Source organism: Dendropsophus ebraccatus, chromosome 6, assembly GCF_027789765.1.
Source record: "Dendropsophus ebraccatus isolate aDenEbr1 chromosome 6, aDenEbr1.pat, whole genome shotgun sequence".
NCBI lineage: Eukaryota > Metazoa > Chordata > Amphibia > Anura > Hylidae > Dendropsophus > Dendropsophus ebraccatus.
In genome coordinates, this window is record NC_091459.1 from 32,489,926 (window position 1) to 32,506,498 (window position 16,573).

A 16,573-nucleotide genomic window follows, 5' to 3' on the forward strand; every position below is an offset into this window, starting at 1 on the left:
TATTATTATTATTATTATTATTATTATTAATAATAATAATAATAATAATAATAATAATAAAAGTTATACTCACCCATGCTCCTTCTGTGTTCCGGCACCTTTCCACGTGTTTCCTGCTCCCTGTTGCAGCGCAGCCAATCACTGACGAGACGGGACAGCCCAGCGGTCAGTGATTGGCTGAGCGGCCTGTCAGTACAGATACAGGGCCAGAAGAGTCAGAGGAGGCTGCTAGGAGCAGGAAATGCACTTTATATACACTTTATATACACTTTATAAATACTTTACATAAACCTTATCGTTTTCCTCTACATCAGCCATGACCTGTATGTGGGTGGGCTAACTCTACTGACAAATTATGACAGGGGGGAGGGGACTGACATGTAGAATGTCATTGTCAGTTCTATTGTTCTCAATGGAGACCCCTGTCATCAGATAATGTGCTGATTCCTATTGAGCACACATGCACTCTGTTACAAACTGAGCATGCATGTGTATGGGAGAGATTGGGGGATTACCTGTCAAGGGGCAAAATCCGATGTATATCCAGCTTCAAAACCAAATCCCTTATGGAAAAATCTTATCGGGATCCCCCCTCTACCATGCTATCCCCCTATACTGACACCCCTAAAGGGAATAATCACCTGGCAAAGATGTGTAAACTGGTCAGAATGAGCAAGTCACTAGTACTATGGGTTCCAATAAGTACTGGAGTCAGATACCTGTGAAGAATGAATATACAGTAGGCTGCTATATCATAATGCAGAGACCCAATGTCATTATATTGTAGGATTTTGTAGGAGGGATTTAGTGCATAAATCTGTAACTATTGAGCTTATAACATGCTCATCTTCCTCTGTTTCCCTCTATGAGGGCATGTCCACAATTATTCCCTGGATCGTGTATGTGGTGCCTGACATTCCTATCAGATACCTGGCAGGAACATGGCATCCAGGCTTCCTGTCATACAGGGCTGATGTCTTTTGGGTAATAATTCTTGACACATGGAGGAAGACACATTGGATTTTTTTCGAAAACGATATGATCCATTGTGTCATCAGTTTGCTATTTTTTTTGTTGTTGTTGCAACATTTGGGGTCACATGTGTCCTATAATCCAGCATCATCCATGGTGGGAATGGAGAGTGTGAGAGAAGCTCAGACATATGGGAGCAGACCCTAAAGCTGCCCCTGCACATTACATGAAAGAAGCCAAACCTGCCAATATCATAAGGACTGGGGGATGATCTAATAGGCATGGGGGGGGGGGGGGGGGGGGGGGGGGGGGCTGTGTTCTGGCTGCAGATGTAGGGGAGAAACCAGGGGGGGGGGGTGAGTTGGAATTCAACTTGCTGATCCTTTGTGTCTATGGAGTGAGGAGTCTGGCAGCGGTTTGTCCCCTCTCCTCATTGAAAACTAGTAACCAATAATGCTTGTATATGAGAGAATAAAAGGAAGTGTGTATGACAGTGTATGGGCACACTGAGATGACACCTGGAAGGACAATAGACACTGCTAATAAAAAGCTACATCGTAGGAATGCATGGGCTGGAACACCATGAATATATATATATATATATATATATATATATATATATATATATATATATATATATATATGTGTGTGTGTGTTTTACTGTGATATATATATTTATTTAACTGTAATCTCTCTCTCTCTCTCTCTCTCTCTCTCTCTATATATATATATATATTTATATATATATATATCTTACAATGATAACAAAGTTCAACTACATTGTGCATTGCATTAACACTAATTTACCCTAAATTGCTGGATGATACAATAGTTCACCTTGTAGTCTTGTGGTGGCAGTGGAGGATCTATTCCTTATGTGTCCTGTATGTCAGTCCATTTCATAGAGTTCTGCAGATTAAATATATAGGATTTTAAAAGTTCAAAAGTTAATGTATTTAAAGCACTGGACATCTCTGGACATCTCTACATGTTCATAGAGGAATAGGAAGATGTTCCTATGTAAATAAACACATTATTCCATATATTTTTACCCAGGTCACTGGCTATTGGGTGGTGTGATGTGATACACAATTAGGGACATGGTATTGTGTGCAAATGTCTGAAACAATAGAGTCCCCACCAAGGGGAATACTGAATAGTGATCGAATACTAATCCTACAGGTAGTTACCCATCTAGATACCCCTATGCCGGTATAATATTCATATTTAACCACTGGTTGTCTTTATAAGTTCGTCTGTAGCTGCTCCTTATTCTTTGCAAACAGTATATTCTCCAATATCCGATGTGATCTCCGTATTCCTTGCACATTACCAGTATATTCTCCAATATCCGATGTGATCTCCGTATTCCTTGCACATTACCAGTATATTCTCCAATATCCGATGTGATCTCCGTATTCCTTGCACATTACCAGTATATTCTCCAAGATCCGATGTGATCTCCGTATTCCTTGCACATTACCAGTATATTCTCCAATATCCGATGTGATCTCCGTATTCCTTGCACATTACCAGTATATTCTCCAATATCCGATGTGATCTCCTTATTCCTTGCACATTACCAGTATATTCTCCAATATCCGATGTGATCTCCGTATTCCTTGCACATTACCAGTATATTCTCCAATATCCGATGTGATCTCCGTATTCCTTGCACATTACCAGTATATTCTCCAATATCCGATGTGATCTAGAACTGAAAAAGCGGCAGTTTCAGAGTCCAAGTTTCCAAAGGAGATCACCTCAAACACTCTATTGGTTTTTACTTCTATCTAATATAATGGATATAGTTAGTTATGTTTAACAATGTGCAAATACTGATGTATAGCCGGCTATCATTGTCTTGTATAAAATGTATCAAGTTCTACAATAGCCTCAAATCGTTTTATTTTAGCATGTGGTTTGAATAAACTGATATGTAATATTTTCACCATTTTCTGTTATAATGAAAATTGGTATCAGGAGAGAGAGAATAAATGGGGAGAATAAATGGGGAGAATAAATGGGGAGAATAAATGGGGAGAATAAATGGGGAGAATAAATGGGGAGAATAAATGGGGAGAATAAATGGGGAGAATAAATGGGGAGAATAAATAGGGAGAATAAATGGGGAGAATAAATGGGGAGAATAAATGGGGAGAATAAATGGACGCTTAATTGTGCTTCATATGATTGTATTTTCGGAGGCTGAAGAAGAGAAAGCATCTGCTATATTATCATGTATAGAAATCGATACTGAAGTACAATACCAGCAGATGAGAAATGGATAGCACCAAACCGCAAGCATCCTACATAGAGCCCAATAGTATATATCTATATACGGTGTATGGTGGCATACACCGTGATTTTACGTGATCATTCCTATATTCCTATATATATTCCTATATATATGTTCCACATTCGGATATAACGTAATTCATGTAATAACCTGAAACCTGAATGTGGTTATTACTACTGGGGTGTCCACATAAAGTGATTCTCCACATAGGCTTGAAGGTTTTTTCTTTTTTTTTTTTCAACCTAATATAGTAGAAATGTATGCCTATGCTTGTCTATCTATCTATTTATTTATTGTCTATCTATCTCTCCTATCTATCTATCTATCTATCTATCTATCTATCTATCTATCTATCTATCTCCTATCTATCTTCTATCTATCTATCTCATCTATCTATCTATCTATCTATCTGCTATCTATCTATTATCTATCTATCTATCTATCTATCTATCTATCTATCTCCTATCTATCTTCTATCTATCTATCTCATCTATCTATCTATCTATCTATCTATCTATCTATCTATCTATCTATTATCTATCTATCTATTTATCTATCTCCTATCTATCTATCTATCTATCTATCTATCTATCTCCTATCTATCTATCTATCTATCTATCTATCTATCTATCTATCTATCTATCTCCTATCTATCTATCTATCTATCTCCTATCTATCTATCTCCTATCTATCTATCTATCTATCTATCTATCTATCTATCTATCTATCTATTTATTGTCTGTCTATTTATCTATCTGTTATCTATCTTCTATCTATCTATCAATCTATCTATCTATCTATCTATCTATCTATTTATCTTCTATCTATCTATCTATCTATCTATCTCCTATCTATCTATCTATCTATCTATCTATCTATCTATCTATCATCTATCTATCTATCTATCTATCTATCTATCTATCTATCTATCTATTTATTGTCTGTCTATTTATCTATCTGTTATCTATCTTCTATCTATCTATCAATCTATCTATCTATCTATCTATCTATTTATCTTCTATCTATCTATCTATCTATCTATCTATCTATCTATCTCCTATCTATCTATCTATCTATCTATCTATCTATCTATGATCATTTTCGGCATGCATGCTATTATATAGTGGTAAAATATATTTTCATTGATTTAATGTAACCTGTATACTGTACACAAATTTAGAACCATACAGAAAAAAATGACCATGAACCTATAAAAAACATTGATGACTGGGAGAACCATAAAAAAACCACTATTAGCCAAGTCAAAACAAACAAACAAACAAACAAACAATCAAGATTATCTTCTCCCCCTGCCAGTGTCTGGATACAGCACTACTACTCCCAGCACACTTCCTGCTGTTGAGATATTTTTTATTTACCGTATATATTATTACTGTGCATATGTATACACTCTGTATATTATATTACCGTATATATGTATCCACTCTGTATATTATATTACCGTATATATGTATACACTCTTTATATTATATTACTGTATATATGTATATACTCTGTATATTATATTACCGTATATCTGTATACAATCTGCATAAAACTTCAGAAACTAATGAAATTTCTGTCCATCGTCTACAGGTCTACGACTGGTTTAGTTGACAGCACTTCCCATTAGTTCAATAACCAGAGTACAGTATCGCATAGTACAGAGTACAGTATCGCATAGTAGTACAGAGTACAGTATCGCATAGTACAGAGTACAGTATCGCATAGTAGTACAGAGTACAGTATCGCATAGTAGTACAGAGTACAGTATCGCATAGTAGTACAGAGTACAGTATCGCATAGTACAGAGTACAGTGTCGCATAGTAGTACAGAGTACAGTATCGCATAGTAGTATAGAGTACAGTATCGCATAGTAGTACAGAGTACAGTGTCGCATAGTAGTACAGAGTACAGTATCGCATAGTACAGAGTACAGTATGGCATAGTAGTACAGAGTACAGTATCGCATAGTACAGAGTACAGTATGGCATAGTAGTACAGAGTACAGTATCGCATAGTAGTATAGAGTACAGTATCGCATAGTAGTACAGAGTACAGTATCGCATAGTACAGAGTACAGTATCGCATAGTACAGAGTACAGTATCGCATAGTACTGAGTACAGTATCGCATAGTAGTACAGAGTGGCTCAGGTTTATCAATCTGACAGAAAAATCGTACACATTTTTGTCTCGGACAGATGGCAGCCAATCACAATCTTTTGTCATTTGTTTTAATGTGTCCGATGTTTTGATAAATCTGGTCCAGACGCTTTTTGCTTACATTCCATCCAAATAATAATAATAATAATAATAATAATAATAATAATAATAATGATAATAATAATAATAATAATAATAATAATAATAATAATGATAATAATAATAATAATAAATATTATTATCAGTGGCTGTAATAGTCATAATTAATATAACGATAATGATGATAAATACGTTAATTCTAGTCTGTCCTCTTCCTCCCAGCAGTCTGCTCGCTCACAGCTCCGTCCCGGTAGATCTGGAAGCCGCCAGCGCAGCAAACCAGGAATTTCTGAGCATCAGGAGCAACGAGAAGCGGGAACTCATCGTCCTCAATGACCGACTGACCAAATACATAGAGAGGGTAGGAGCTCAGTGCCAGCCTCCCCGACCACTGCCGCTACAACAATAGTATAGTATTATAATATGTACAAATGAAATCCTATACCTCTCCTGCATACAACTTTCTATAGGACAGCACATGATACGACATAGGACCTATTATGTACATCTACACACTATTATTTGTATACAAGATAGACCGATGACATCTATTTCCTATATTCATTTCACCAGGAAATAAAATGTATATTTCACAAATATGATTTCTATAGTAGAAATGTAGGAAAAAGGGTAGAAAAATTAATTAAATAAATAAATAAAATAAATATATAGGAGACAATTGCACAATATATTCATGAACCATATAATGTACACAACATAATTTGCATGTGCTAATTATTCATATTAAGGTGATATATATATATATATATATATATATATACATATATATATATATATATATATATATATACTAGTTGGAATGCAGAATTGTAGCTGTGATCTATCTATCTATCTATCTATCTATCTATCTATCTATCTATCTATCTATCTATCTATCAGCTACAATTCCGCATTCGAACTAGCAGAGTGAGAGTATAAAGCACTCATTCTCTAGGACCTCTTCCCCCTCTCTCTTCCCCCTCTTCTCCCTCTCTCTTCCACCTCTCTCTTCCCCCTCTTCTCCCTCTCTCTTCCACCTCTCTCTTCCCCCTCTTCTCCCTCTCTCTTCCCCCTCTCCTCCCTCTCTTCTCCCTCTTCCCCCTCTTCTCCTGCTTCCCCCTCTTCTCCATCTTCCCCCTATTCTCCCTCTCTCTTGTCCCTCTTGTTCCTCTTCCCCCTCTTCTCCCTCTTCCCCATCTTTCCCCGCTTCTCCCTCTTCTCCCTCTTCCCCCTCCTCTCCCTCTTCCCCCTCTTTACCCTCTTCTCCCTCTCCCCCTCCTCTCCCTCTTTCCCCTCTTCTCCCTCTTTCCCCTCTCCTCCCTCTTTTCCCTCTTCCCCCCTCCTCTCCCTCTCTCTTCTCCTTCTTCTCCCTCTTCCTCCTCTTCCCCCTCGTCTCCCTCTTCTCTTTTGCCTCTTCCTCCTCTTCTCCCTCTTCCCCCTCCTCTCTCTCTTCTTCCTCTTCCCCCTTTCCCCTCTTCTCCCTCTTCTCTCTCTTCCCCCTCTTCTCCCTCTCTCTTCCTTCTCTTCCCCTCTTCCTCCTCTTCCCCATCTCCTCCCTCTTCTCTTCTCCCTCTCTCTTCCTCCTATTCCCCCTCTTCCCCCCTCTTCCCCCTCTTCTTTTTCTCTCTCTTTCCCCTCTTCTCCCTCTTCTCTCCCCCCTCTTCTCCCTCTTCCCCCCTCTTCCCCCTCTTCCTCCTCTCCCCCTTCTCTCTCTTCCCCCTCTTCTCCCTCTCTCTTCCTTCTCTTCCCCCTCTACCTCCTCTTCCCCCTCTCCTCCCTCTTCTCTTCTCCCTCTTCCTCCTCTCCCCCTTCTCTCTCTTCCCCTCTTCTCTTTCCCCTCTTCTCCCTCTCTCTTCCTTCTCTTCCCCCTCTACCTCCTCTTCCCCCTCTCCTCCCTCTTCTCTTCTCCCTCTCTCTTCCTCCTCTCCCCCTTCTCTCTCTTCCCCTCTTCTCTTTCCCCTCTTCTCCCTCTTCCCCCTCTTCTCCCTCTTCCTCCTCTCCCTCTTCTCTCTCTTCCCCATCTTCTCTTCCCCATCTTCTCTTCCCCCTCTTCACCCTCTTCTCTTCCCCCTCTTCTCCCCCTTCTCCCTCTTCCCCCTCTTCACCCTCTACTCCCTCTCTCTTCCTCCTCTTCCCCCTTTTCTCCCTATTCCCCCTCTTCCTCCTCTTCCTACCTCTCTTCCCCCTCTCTGACCCCGCGCTGTTCCGCAGGTGCGGGATCTGGAGCAGCAGAACGCGGAGGTGCAGGTGGAGCTGGACGCGCTCCGCAGCCGCAGCACTAGACCATCCGCACTGCGGGCCCTGTACGAGGAGCAACTGCGGGAGCTGCGCAAGGAGGCGGAACAAGCGCGGATCAAGCGGGTACAATACTGATATAATAGTGTTATAGACCTGACCCCCAACCCCCCCCCCCCGCCATACACTTATGTCCCAGGGTATAGTTCCCAACAGCTGGGGTCCCAGCCCTGGCCCTGCCCTGGCCCTGCCCTGTACACACTGCCCCATATATCTGCACGGTGACTCTCTTTGTATCCACAGAAAGTACACAGAGCCGGGCTATGGCGCCTGGTATAGGACACAAGTGCATTGGCCTTTTAACCTTCAATCTGTTGAGGATAAGGAGGTCTATAAATCTTGGCTTGCTGGGAGGCAGTGTGAGCCAGTGTGAGGTAGTGTGAGGCAGGGGATACAGGCATTGTTGGGCCACATGTCACTTCTCCTCCAGCGTCTTCTTCCCCCGTGATAATCATGCAGATCCTGGCTGGGGAAGAAGCTTTGTGTGACTGGTAGGATGTTTTGTCTCCAGTTACCCCCATTGGGTTGGATTGTTTATCCTGTTGCTGGGAAACATGTTGTTTAAGGAATAAGTTAAAGCATTTAACACAGGGCAGGGTGGGAGATGCTCTTTTTTTTATCAATCAATAAAATGGCTGCTTTGTTTTGAAGGGAAAGCTTATTGAACTACATTTTTATAATTATTTTATATTTATTTTATTTTTATTTATTTAGATTATTATTATTTTATTATTTTTTTTAATTATTATTATTATTATTATTATTATTATTATTGATGATTGAAATAAGGCGGATATAATAGGGGCAAGGTTCTAAAAAAATGAAAAAAAATAAATAAATCAATCGGATGACTAGTGATGAGCGAATATCCCCAACACGAACATAAAAAAACCCAACATTGTTTTGTGTTTGCCGAACAATCACCATCAAATAACAAACATACAGTAGAAGCCCATGTTTTGGCCTACTCACAAACGTACAGAATACTGTTGCAAATTGTAAATTACGCAGTTGCCTACATTTGGGTCTAGAGTTATGCACATGGGTACAGATTACGTAAATAACGCAGTTGCATACGTTTTGGTCTACGCACATGCATACAGATTACGTAAATTACACAGTTGCATATGTTTTGGTGTAGAGTTACGCACATGCGCACAGATTATGTAAAATACGCAGTTGCGCACGCTTCGGCCTAGAGTTACGCACACGTGTACATATTATATAAATTATGCAGTTGCCTACATTTCGGTCTAGAGTTACCCACATGCGTAGAGATTATGTTGAATACATTTTAGTCTATGCACATGTATACAGATTATCAGGTGCAAAGCGTAAAATTGCGCAGTGGGGTACGTTGGCAAGTTCGAATATGTTCGAAAATGATCATTTTAACCACTCCGATCATCGAACAAATTTTTTGTGATCGTCGTACGCGAACAAATAGCGTCATGTTCGCTCATCACTACTATGGACTGTTCCCAGAGAGCAATAGACTGTATACAGCTGCTCAGTAGTCTACCTAGGTTGACTGTCCCCAGCCCTAACATTTCGAATCAATGCATATATGCATATTCAGAGGAGTGCTGGAGACCCTCGTTGACAGAAGCTAGCTGTGGTCTTCTCATATAGGCTGGCATGCCATAAGCCCCCCCTGGCAGTGGTGGGAGCAGGAGGGAATGCTGCAGGTTAGCCAGGCATAAGACTCTGCTTTATTTAACAGGATCTAGCAGTGACTGCCAAGTCGTCAGCGTCTGAGGAGCTCAGCGCCGTGAAGAAACGCTATGAAGATGCAGTGGAGGGGAGGAAAAGAGCTGAAGGGGACATCGAAGCCTTCCGCCCTGTAAGGAGCTGTCTCTGCCATACTCGCTCACCTATAATACTACAGCAGCTCAGCCATTGTCTAAGCACACACATATGATCTGCTTATGGAAATTATATTAACCCTCTAACTGCCAGTAATGATCAGCTTTCACTATTGCCCTGCTCCTAGTGCTCTTGTACCCCCATGGTGTATACATAGAGATTTGGGGGCTATCACTAATATAGAATGATGGTCTAGCACCTTTATGCTCTTCTCACCCTGAACTTTTATGAAGAGCCAGGGGGCATGTGTATGTGATGCTGTGCTAGCATCAATTCATGTGTACACTTCTCTGCTGTACAATCCTGCCTGAGTGTGGGGATAGGAGAAGCCTTGGGGGCATTGAAATGTGCCACAAAAGATTCCCCAGAGTTTCATTATCCATTCTAATCACTTGACAGAACAGCAAGAATATCTACAACAGCGACTACTGGGGTGAATAGGAACTATAGGAGGAGGGCTGTATACACCGGACTAAAGTTCACATAGAATATATGGCTATATGAATACAAACCTTAAATAATATAACGATATGTACCAATATCAGGTGTAGCTAATATAATTTCCAAATGTATTGTATTAGGGCACAATTCTATTAGGATCAATTCAGACTAATATACATTCTACAGCTGGGGTAGCGAACCTTGGCTCTCCAGCTGTTGCAAAACTACAACTCCCATTATGCCTGGACAGCCAAAGCTAAAGGTATAGTAGGTATACAGTGATCTGTAGCTGTGTGTAGTCTGTCCTCTGCAGTATACAGTAGGTATACAGTGATCTGTAGCTGTGTGTAGTCTGTCCTCTGCAGTATACAGTAGGTACATAGTATCTGTGTGTAGTCTTTCCTCTGCAGTATACAGTGATCGGTAGCTGTGAGTAGTCTGTCCTCTTCAGTATAAAGTAGGTATATAGTAGCCAGTGGCGTATCTACCATAGAGGCAGGGTAGGCAGTTGCTATGGGGCCTGTGCAGGAGGGGGGCCCGGGGGAAAAGGTAAGAGTGTGTGTCCTGCTTAACCCCTTATGTACTGCAGTGTTTAAGTGACCCAGTCTTTACTTACATGCTGCAACACAAAAAAGGGTTAACAAGTAGCTGTGTGTAGCCTGTCCTCTGCAGTATACAGTAGGCATACAGTAGCTGTGTGTAGTCTTTCATCTGCAGCATACAGTGATCGGTAGCTGTGTGTACAGTAGTCTGTCCTCTGCAGTATACAGTACAGTACATGGCTTTGCTCTTTGCTGTCTCCTACAGGATGTGGATGCTGCCACTGCAGGACGAATCGCATTGGAAAAACAACTGGAAACTTTGGAGACAGAGATCGCATTTCTGCAGCGAGTTCACGGCGAGGTAATGCGACATTCCCAGCGCCATTTCCCCCACTACTGTCTATGAGCTGCGCCATGTGCACCCCCATCCCTACTACCACCACCACCATGTTGTATCTGTCACTGCAGGAGATTGAGGAGCTGATGAAGCAGATCTACAGCCTGAGCGCCTCCTGTGACCTGGCCTTCTCCATCCCAGACTTCGCTGCTGCTCTGAGGGACATTCAGACAGAATATGAAGAAATTGCAGCCAAGAACCTGCAGGTTAAAATTAGAGCTCATCCTCTTTGGGGGGAAAAAGATCGAATTAGATGTCAGATTCTACTTAACAAATATTTGTGGCAACATAAAAAGCTTGTTTCTCTTGTAGATGATAAATCAGGATGTAGCCATTGGACATCCCTGACAGTCCTCATACACGGATGCACACATATTCCTAGCTGCCTCTATTAACCCCTCCATAGCCCAGCATGCTCTATGGGGAAGAGAAAGCTGGAGGGTTCCCCAGTGCTGCAGTCATGTTGCTGCAAGGTGGTTAATTAAAGGGTTTGGTGTTCAGGAGACCTTAATGAACCCTCCTTCCTGAAGACCTGACACTACACGTCTACATCCCCCTGCTTATTCCGTCTTCTGCTGCTCTTACCCTTAGGAGATGGACGAGTGGTACAAAAGCAAATTTGTTGACTTCAGTCAAGCTTCTACAAAGCATGCGGAAAACGTGAGACATTACAGAGGAGACATGGCAAACTGCAAGAGAAGCGTAAGTGGGGGCTGCAAAGGCCTGGGAGCTCATGGATGTCACTTCTTGTGATGTCCCTAACATTTGGGAAGTAAATACTGTCTTATATGCTATACACTACTAGGCAATAGGCACTGCCTCCAATTCTAAAGTCTGGAAACCTCCATTTATTGGAGGCAGCCAAGTAAAGGCCCAGTTGCCAATAAGCCAAGGCCAAATGATAATACTGATAGTCTTCCATGTGATTTTTTTTTTTTTTTTTCCAAATATGGTACATTTTGCCAGTGATATATATTATTTTGGTTAAAGGGGTATTCCCCCAATTTTTTTTGCATTAATACGTTGCCCAACCATAGCTTTCCATCTTTCCAATATCAATTTATTATGGATTCTGCACAGTTTTGCTGTTATCTAGGCGCATTCATCCCCACTGAACACATAGAATCATGAAAACTGAATCCACTCCGACACCGCTCCCTGCTCCTGGCCCCCACCCTCCGTGTTGGGATCACGTGTCCTCCATCTCTTTAATGGTCTGGGTTAGCGCTTCTAACTCAGCCAACTGAAGAGAAGGAGGACACTGTGACAGCAGCCAGATCCCTCGCACTGTGTCCACCCCCCACCATCTGTGCTCACCCCGCACTGTGTTCCCCCCTGGAGCTCACCCGCAGCACCCCCCTGCACTGTGCCCCCCCAGCGCTTTCCCACAGTGTCCTGCAGCCCGCTCACCCCGGCACTGTGCTCTCCGACCCCCCCCGCGCTCTCCCGCACTGTGCCCCCCCCAGCTCGCCGGAGGCACCTCCCCCCCCCACGCTCACACCCACACTGCACTGCATTATGCCACACACCCCGCCGGCGCCCTCCCCGGGATTAACCTGGCACTTAGCCCCGCACTCACCTCCGCACTGTGCTCTCCGACACCAACCCCCCTGGCACTCACCGGTGGCACACCCACCCCCGGTGCTCACACCCACACGGTGCTGCATTCCGTCCCCCCAGGCGGTGCTCACCCATGGCACAAAACCCTCCACTGTGATGCACCAACTCTGCTATCTCACTAACTCAAGCCTGCTATTTCACTACCTCAACTCTGCTATCACTGGGCCGTTTTTACTACATTGAAATAAAAGAAAAGAAGTGCATAGAACCTGACGGATTGTTGGATATATATGAGGCCATCCTGTGATGTAGAAGAGAGATTGGTGGTGGGAGCCAGCATTGGGGGAGGGACTCTGCTTTCTCTTTGCTCCAACACCTTTTCCCCATTCTGGGGCCTGTTTGTCGGACCCCCAGCAATTAGATTATCTCCTATCCTGCAGCACACTATGACTAGTTGCCCCCTTACCCACTGTCTCCTTCTCCTTACCTTGCAGATTGTAATGTCTTCTATCCTTATGTACTAGTCTGCTATTTACCTTATTTATGTAATCTCTTTTGACTTTGTAAAGTTCTGTTTGTAAACCGTTATTGCTCTGGAACCAATGGCGTGCTAAAAATAAATAATAATAATAATAATAATGATAATGGACAGGGCATAACAAGCTCAGATGAGAATACCCCTATAATAGTACTGTTGGTTAAAGGGGTGCTCCAGTGAAAATCAGTTGGTCTCTGAGAGTTATATAAAGGTGTAATTGTTACTTCTATTCAAAAATCTCATCTCCCTGTACTTATCAGCTGCTGTATGTCCTGCAGGAAATGGTGTTTTCTTTTCAGTCTGACACAGTGCTCTCTGCTGCCACCTCTGTCCGAGACAGGAACTGTCCAGAGCAGTAGCAAATCCCCATAGAAAACCTCTCCCGCTCTGGACAGTTCCTGTCTCAGACAGAGATGTCAGCAGAGAGCACTGTGTCAGACTGATAATTAACATCACTCCCTTCCTGCAGGACCTACAGCAGCTGATAAGTATGGAAACACTTGAGATTTTTTAAAGAGAACTAAATTACAAATGTATATAACTTTCTGAAATCTGTTGGTTTGAAATAAAATAATTTTTGACGGAGTACCTCTTTAATACAAGCCCTATGAAGAAAACAGACATATATTACAGTAAAAAACAAAGGGTATAGACTTGGGAATGTATTGCAGTCCCCCATCTATGTTTTCTTAGATTAGAATGCAAATCTATCTATATAATTGCTAACAACTTGGTTTATGTAAGCATGTACTATTCCACACAGAAAGCTAAGAAGAAAGGAGGAGATTTATCAAAATGGTGTAAAGAGAAACTGGCTCAGTTGCCCCTAGCAACCAATCAGATTCCACCTTTCATTTTCCAAACAGTCTGTGAGGAATGAAAGGTGGAATCTGATTGGTTGCTAGGGGCAACTGAGCCAGTTTCACTTTACACCATGTTGGATAAATCTCCCACATAGAATAGTGGTAAATACTGATGTTTCTGATTGGGGTCTCTTTACAGATTAATGGCAAAGAAAGAGAACTAGAATCCCTCAAAAATAAAAATGCAGCCCTGGAGGCCCAAGTTAAAGAGATTCAAGAAAAGAATCGACTTCAGATAGAGGAGTTACAGGTAGGTGTTGACATATGGCCAATGGCTACGGTAGCAGTAATAAGAAAGCAACTATAAACAGCATAATAATTTCCTTTATTTTTTTATTCAATAATTAGGATAAAATCAGAAATTTAGAAGATGATTTAAAATCTCTGAAGGAAAAAATTGCATTACACTTACGGGAATATCAGGACCTACTGAATGTAAAGATGGCGCTGGATATAGAAATTACTACATACAGGTAACATGGATAGGATTTATGTTATAATAAGTGTTTTTGGTAGATATAATATGGACTAAGGCTATGTTCACACTACGTAAGTTTCGTATTAATCACGGCCGCTGTTGCCGGTTGCAAATGAGTCGCACGCAGAGGCTGCGCCCCCTCGGCGTGTTGCCACACCCCCCGTAACGCCCCCTCTCCGCCCTACTGGCAAAGGTGGTGCAGATGGGCCCGATGCGAAAAAAATATTCGCAAATACACCATTTGTGAATATTTTTACGCTGATCTGCCCCGTCTGCGCCTAAAAAAGGCATTTTTCGCCTATTAATAAATGTCCCCCATAGTATACACTGCGGATGAGATCCCTAGTGGTGCCATGAAAAACCCTGTCAGTGCACACTGTGGAGCGAGCAGCTCTGGCCGCATGTTCCATAGTGCGCGGTGGGGACTTCTGATGCGGGTGTGCACAGATGCGCCCGTATCAGAACTAAGCGGTGCTAAAGATCATCCGAACGGTACTGCAGTACTGGCCGGGATGATCTTTTTTGAGACCGGCCATTCCGTGACCCGGCTGGTCTGTTATAAGGTCTGAACATAGCCTTAAAATGTATGCTGAAATTTGGAAAAAGCTTCGGGAAAAAGTATTGATTAAAAATATCCCAGCATTGTGTATACAGTTTCTATACAAGCCTATGTAGCTCCATGGTTTCAGACAACAAACAAACAAACAAACAAACGCACACACACAAACCATGATAGCAATCTGATCATGTGGTTCCTTACTCTGTAGGCTAAAACTACATACAAAGGAATTTATTGTTGCATTTTTGCCACTTTTATAAGGTTAAAAAGTAGCAAATGTTTGTAAATAGCCAAGTTACATAGAAGCAGGAAACAATCACAAGTGACTTTGAGGTCAATGGTGGCAAAAGACTTGTGAGCTACAACTTAAAATGGATGTCACATCACAGTTATGCTATCTTGTATGTTGTGACGTTGTGTGATCTTTTTTGTCATGCGTCTAAAGTCACCATGTAGCCCTAGCCTTAGAGCACTGTTCCCACTGAGGAAAACAGGTGGAAATTCTGAGCGGAATCCCCACCGTGGACTCCGCACAGAATCCCACCTGCCTCACTGTCTTAATGTTATGTATAGGGCGCCCTATACATAACATTGAGACAGAGAGGCAGGCGGGATTCTGCTCAGAATTTCAACCTGTTTTCCTCAGTGTGAACGTACCCTAACAGATAAAGAAAGTAACATCTTTATTTATTATTATTATTATTATTATTATTATTTGTTTCAAGCTTTTGTCTGTTTTTGCTTTGTAGGAAGCTTATTGAAGGAGAGGACAGTAGACTTGCCACATCAGTGAGTGGAATTTTCCACCACAGTAAAGTATCTGGTGTCTCCCATGTGAGTTCCACTGAACATGTCTCTCAGATTTTGGAACAGAAAGAGATGACAGCTGTCTTAATAAAGTGAGTTCCCTGGTTGGAAATAAGAGCGATTATTGCAGATAAACAACATTCTAACTTATCTCTCTGTTTTTGACAGCACTTAAAGCAAAGTGTAAAGAAAGTATGGATTGAAGTTGCTACCTGGCTGTGAGACCTATCCTGAGAAGGCTGGATCCCTGGCTCCTCTCTCACTCCTATCTATTATACCTGCTGTCTGCTCTGGACTATCTCCTGGCTTTCATTTTCTCCTTTACTTTACAATCACCTTTCTCTCGCTTTGCTAAATAAACACATTTGCATCAACCCTGTCAGAATTTTTTTTTTTTACACAATGACACAATATCAATCCAATAAATATTTTATGTGACAGTTCTTCATGGCACAGAATGGCCCTAAAATAAACTGCATCATCTGGTCAATGGTAATATTTATAATGTGTAGCAGACATACAAGTGATAAAAAGCTTGAAAAAGAAAAGCGAACTGAACATGAGCCATGATGAAGAAGACATATAGATATTTACAGCTATCAAATAGCAAACTATCTATGCCTTCTTAAAGGAAACCTGTTACATTGAAAAGTAGCCTAATCTACAGGCATTGTGTTATAGGGCAGGGGGGG

The 16,573-nt window shown here is 41.7% G+C and overlaps 1 protein-coding gene across 1 annotated transcript in view; it reads left to right on the plus strand.

Annotated features, from left to right (window-relative positions):
- The window catches only part of LOC138794747 (desmin-like), an 18,733-nt gene extending 2,489 nt beyond the window's left edge, over positions 1-16,244 (plus strand). The window contains exons 2-11 of the mRNA XM_069973605.1: positions 5,761-5,896; positions 7,747-7,896; positions 9,554-9,673; positions 10,945-11,040; positions 11,148-11,282; positions 11,668-11,778; positions 14,177-14,287; positions 14,386-14,510; positions 15,824-15,973; positions 16,050-16,244. Of these exons, the coding sequence (XP_069829706.1) occupies positions 5,761-5,896; positions 7,747-7,896; positions 9,554-9,673; positions 10,945-11,040; positions 11,148-11,282; positions 11,668-11,778; positions 14,177-14,287; positions 14,386-14,510; positions 15,824-15,973; positions 16,050-16,056 (1,141 nt within the window). The 3' untranslated portion in view covers positions 16,057-16,244. The remainder of the gene's footprint in view (positions 1-5,760; positions 5,897-7,746; positions 7,897-9,553; positions 9,674-10,944; positions 11,041-11,147; positions 11,283-11,667; positions 11,779-14,176; positions 14,288-14,385; positions 14,511-15,823; positions 15,974-16,049) is intronic.
- Positions 16,245-16,573: the final 329 nt, after the last annotated feature.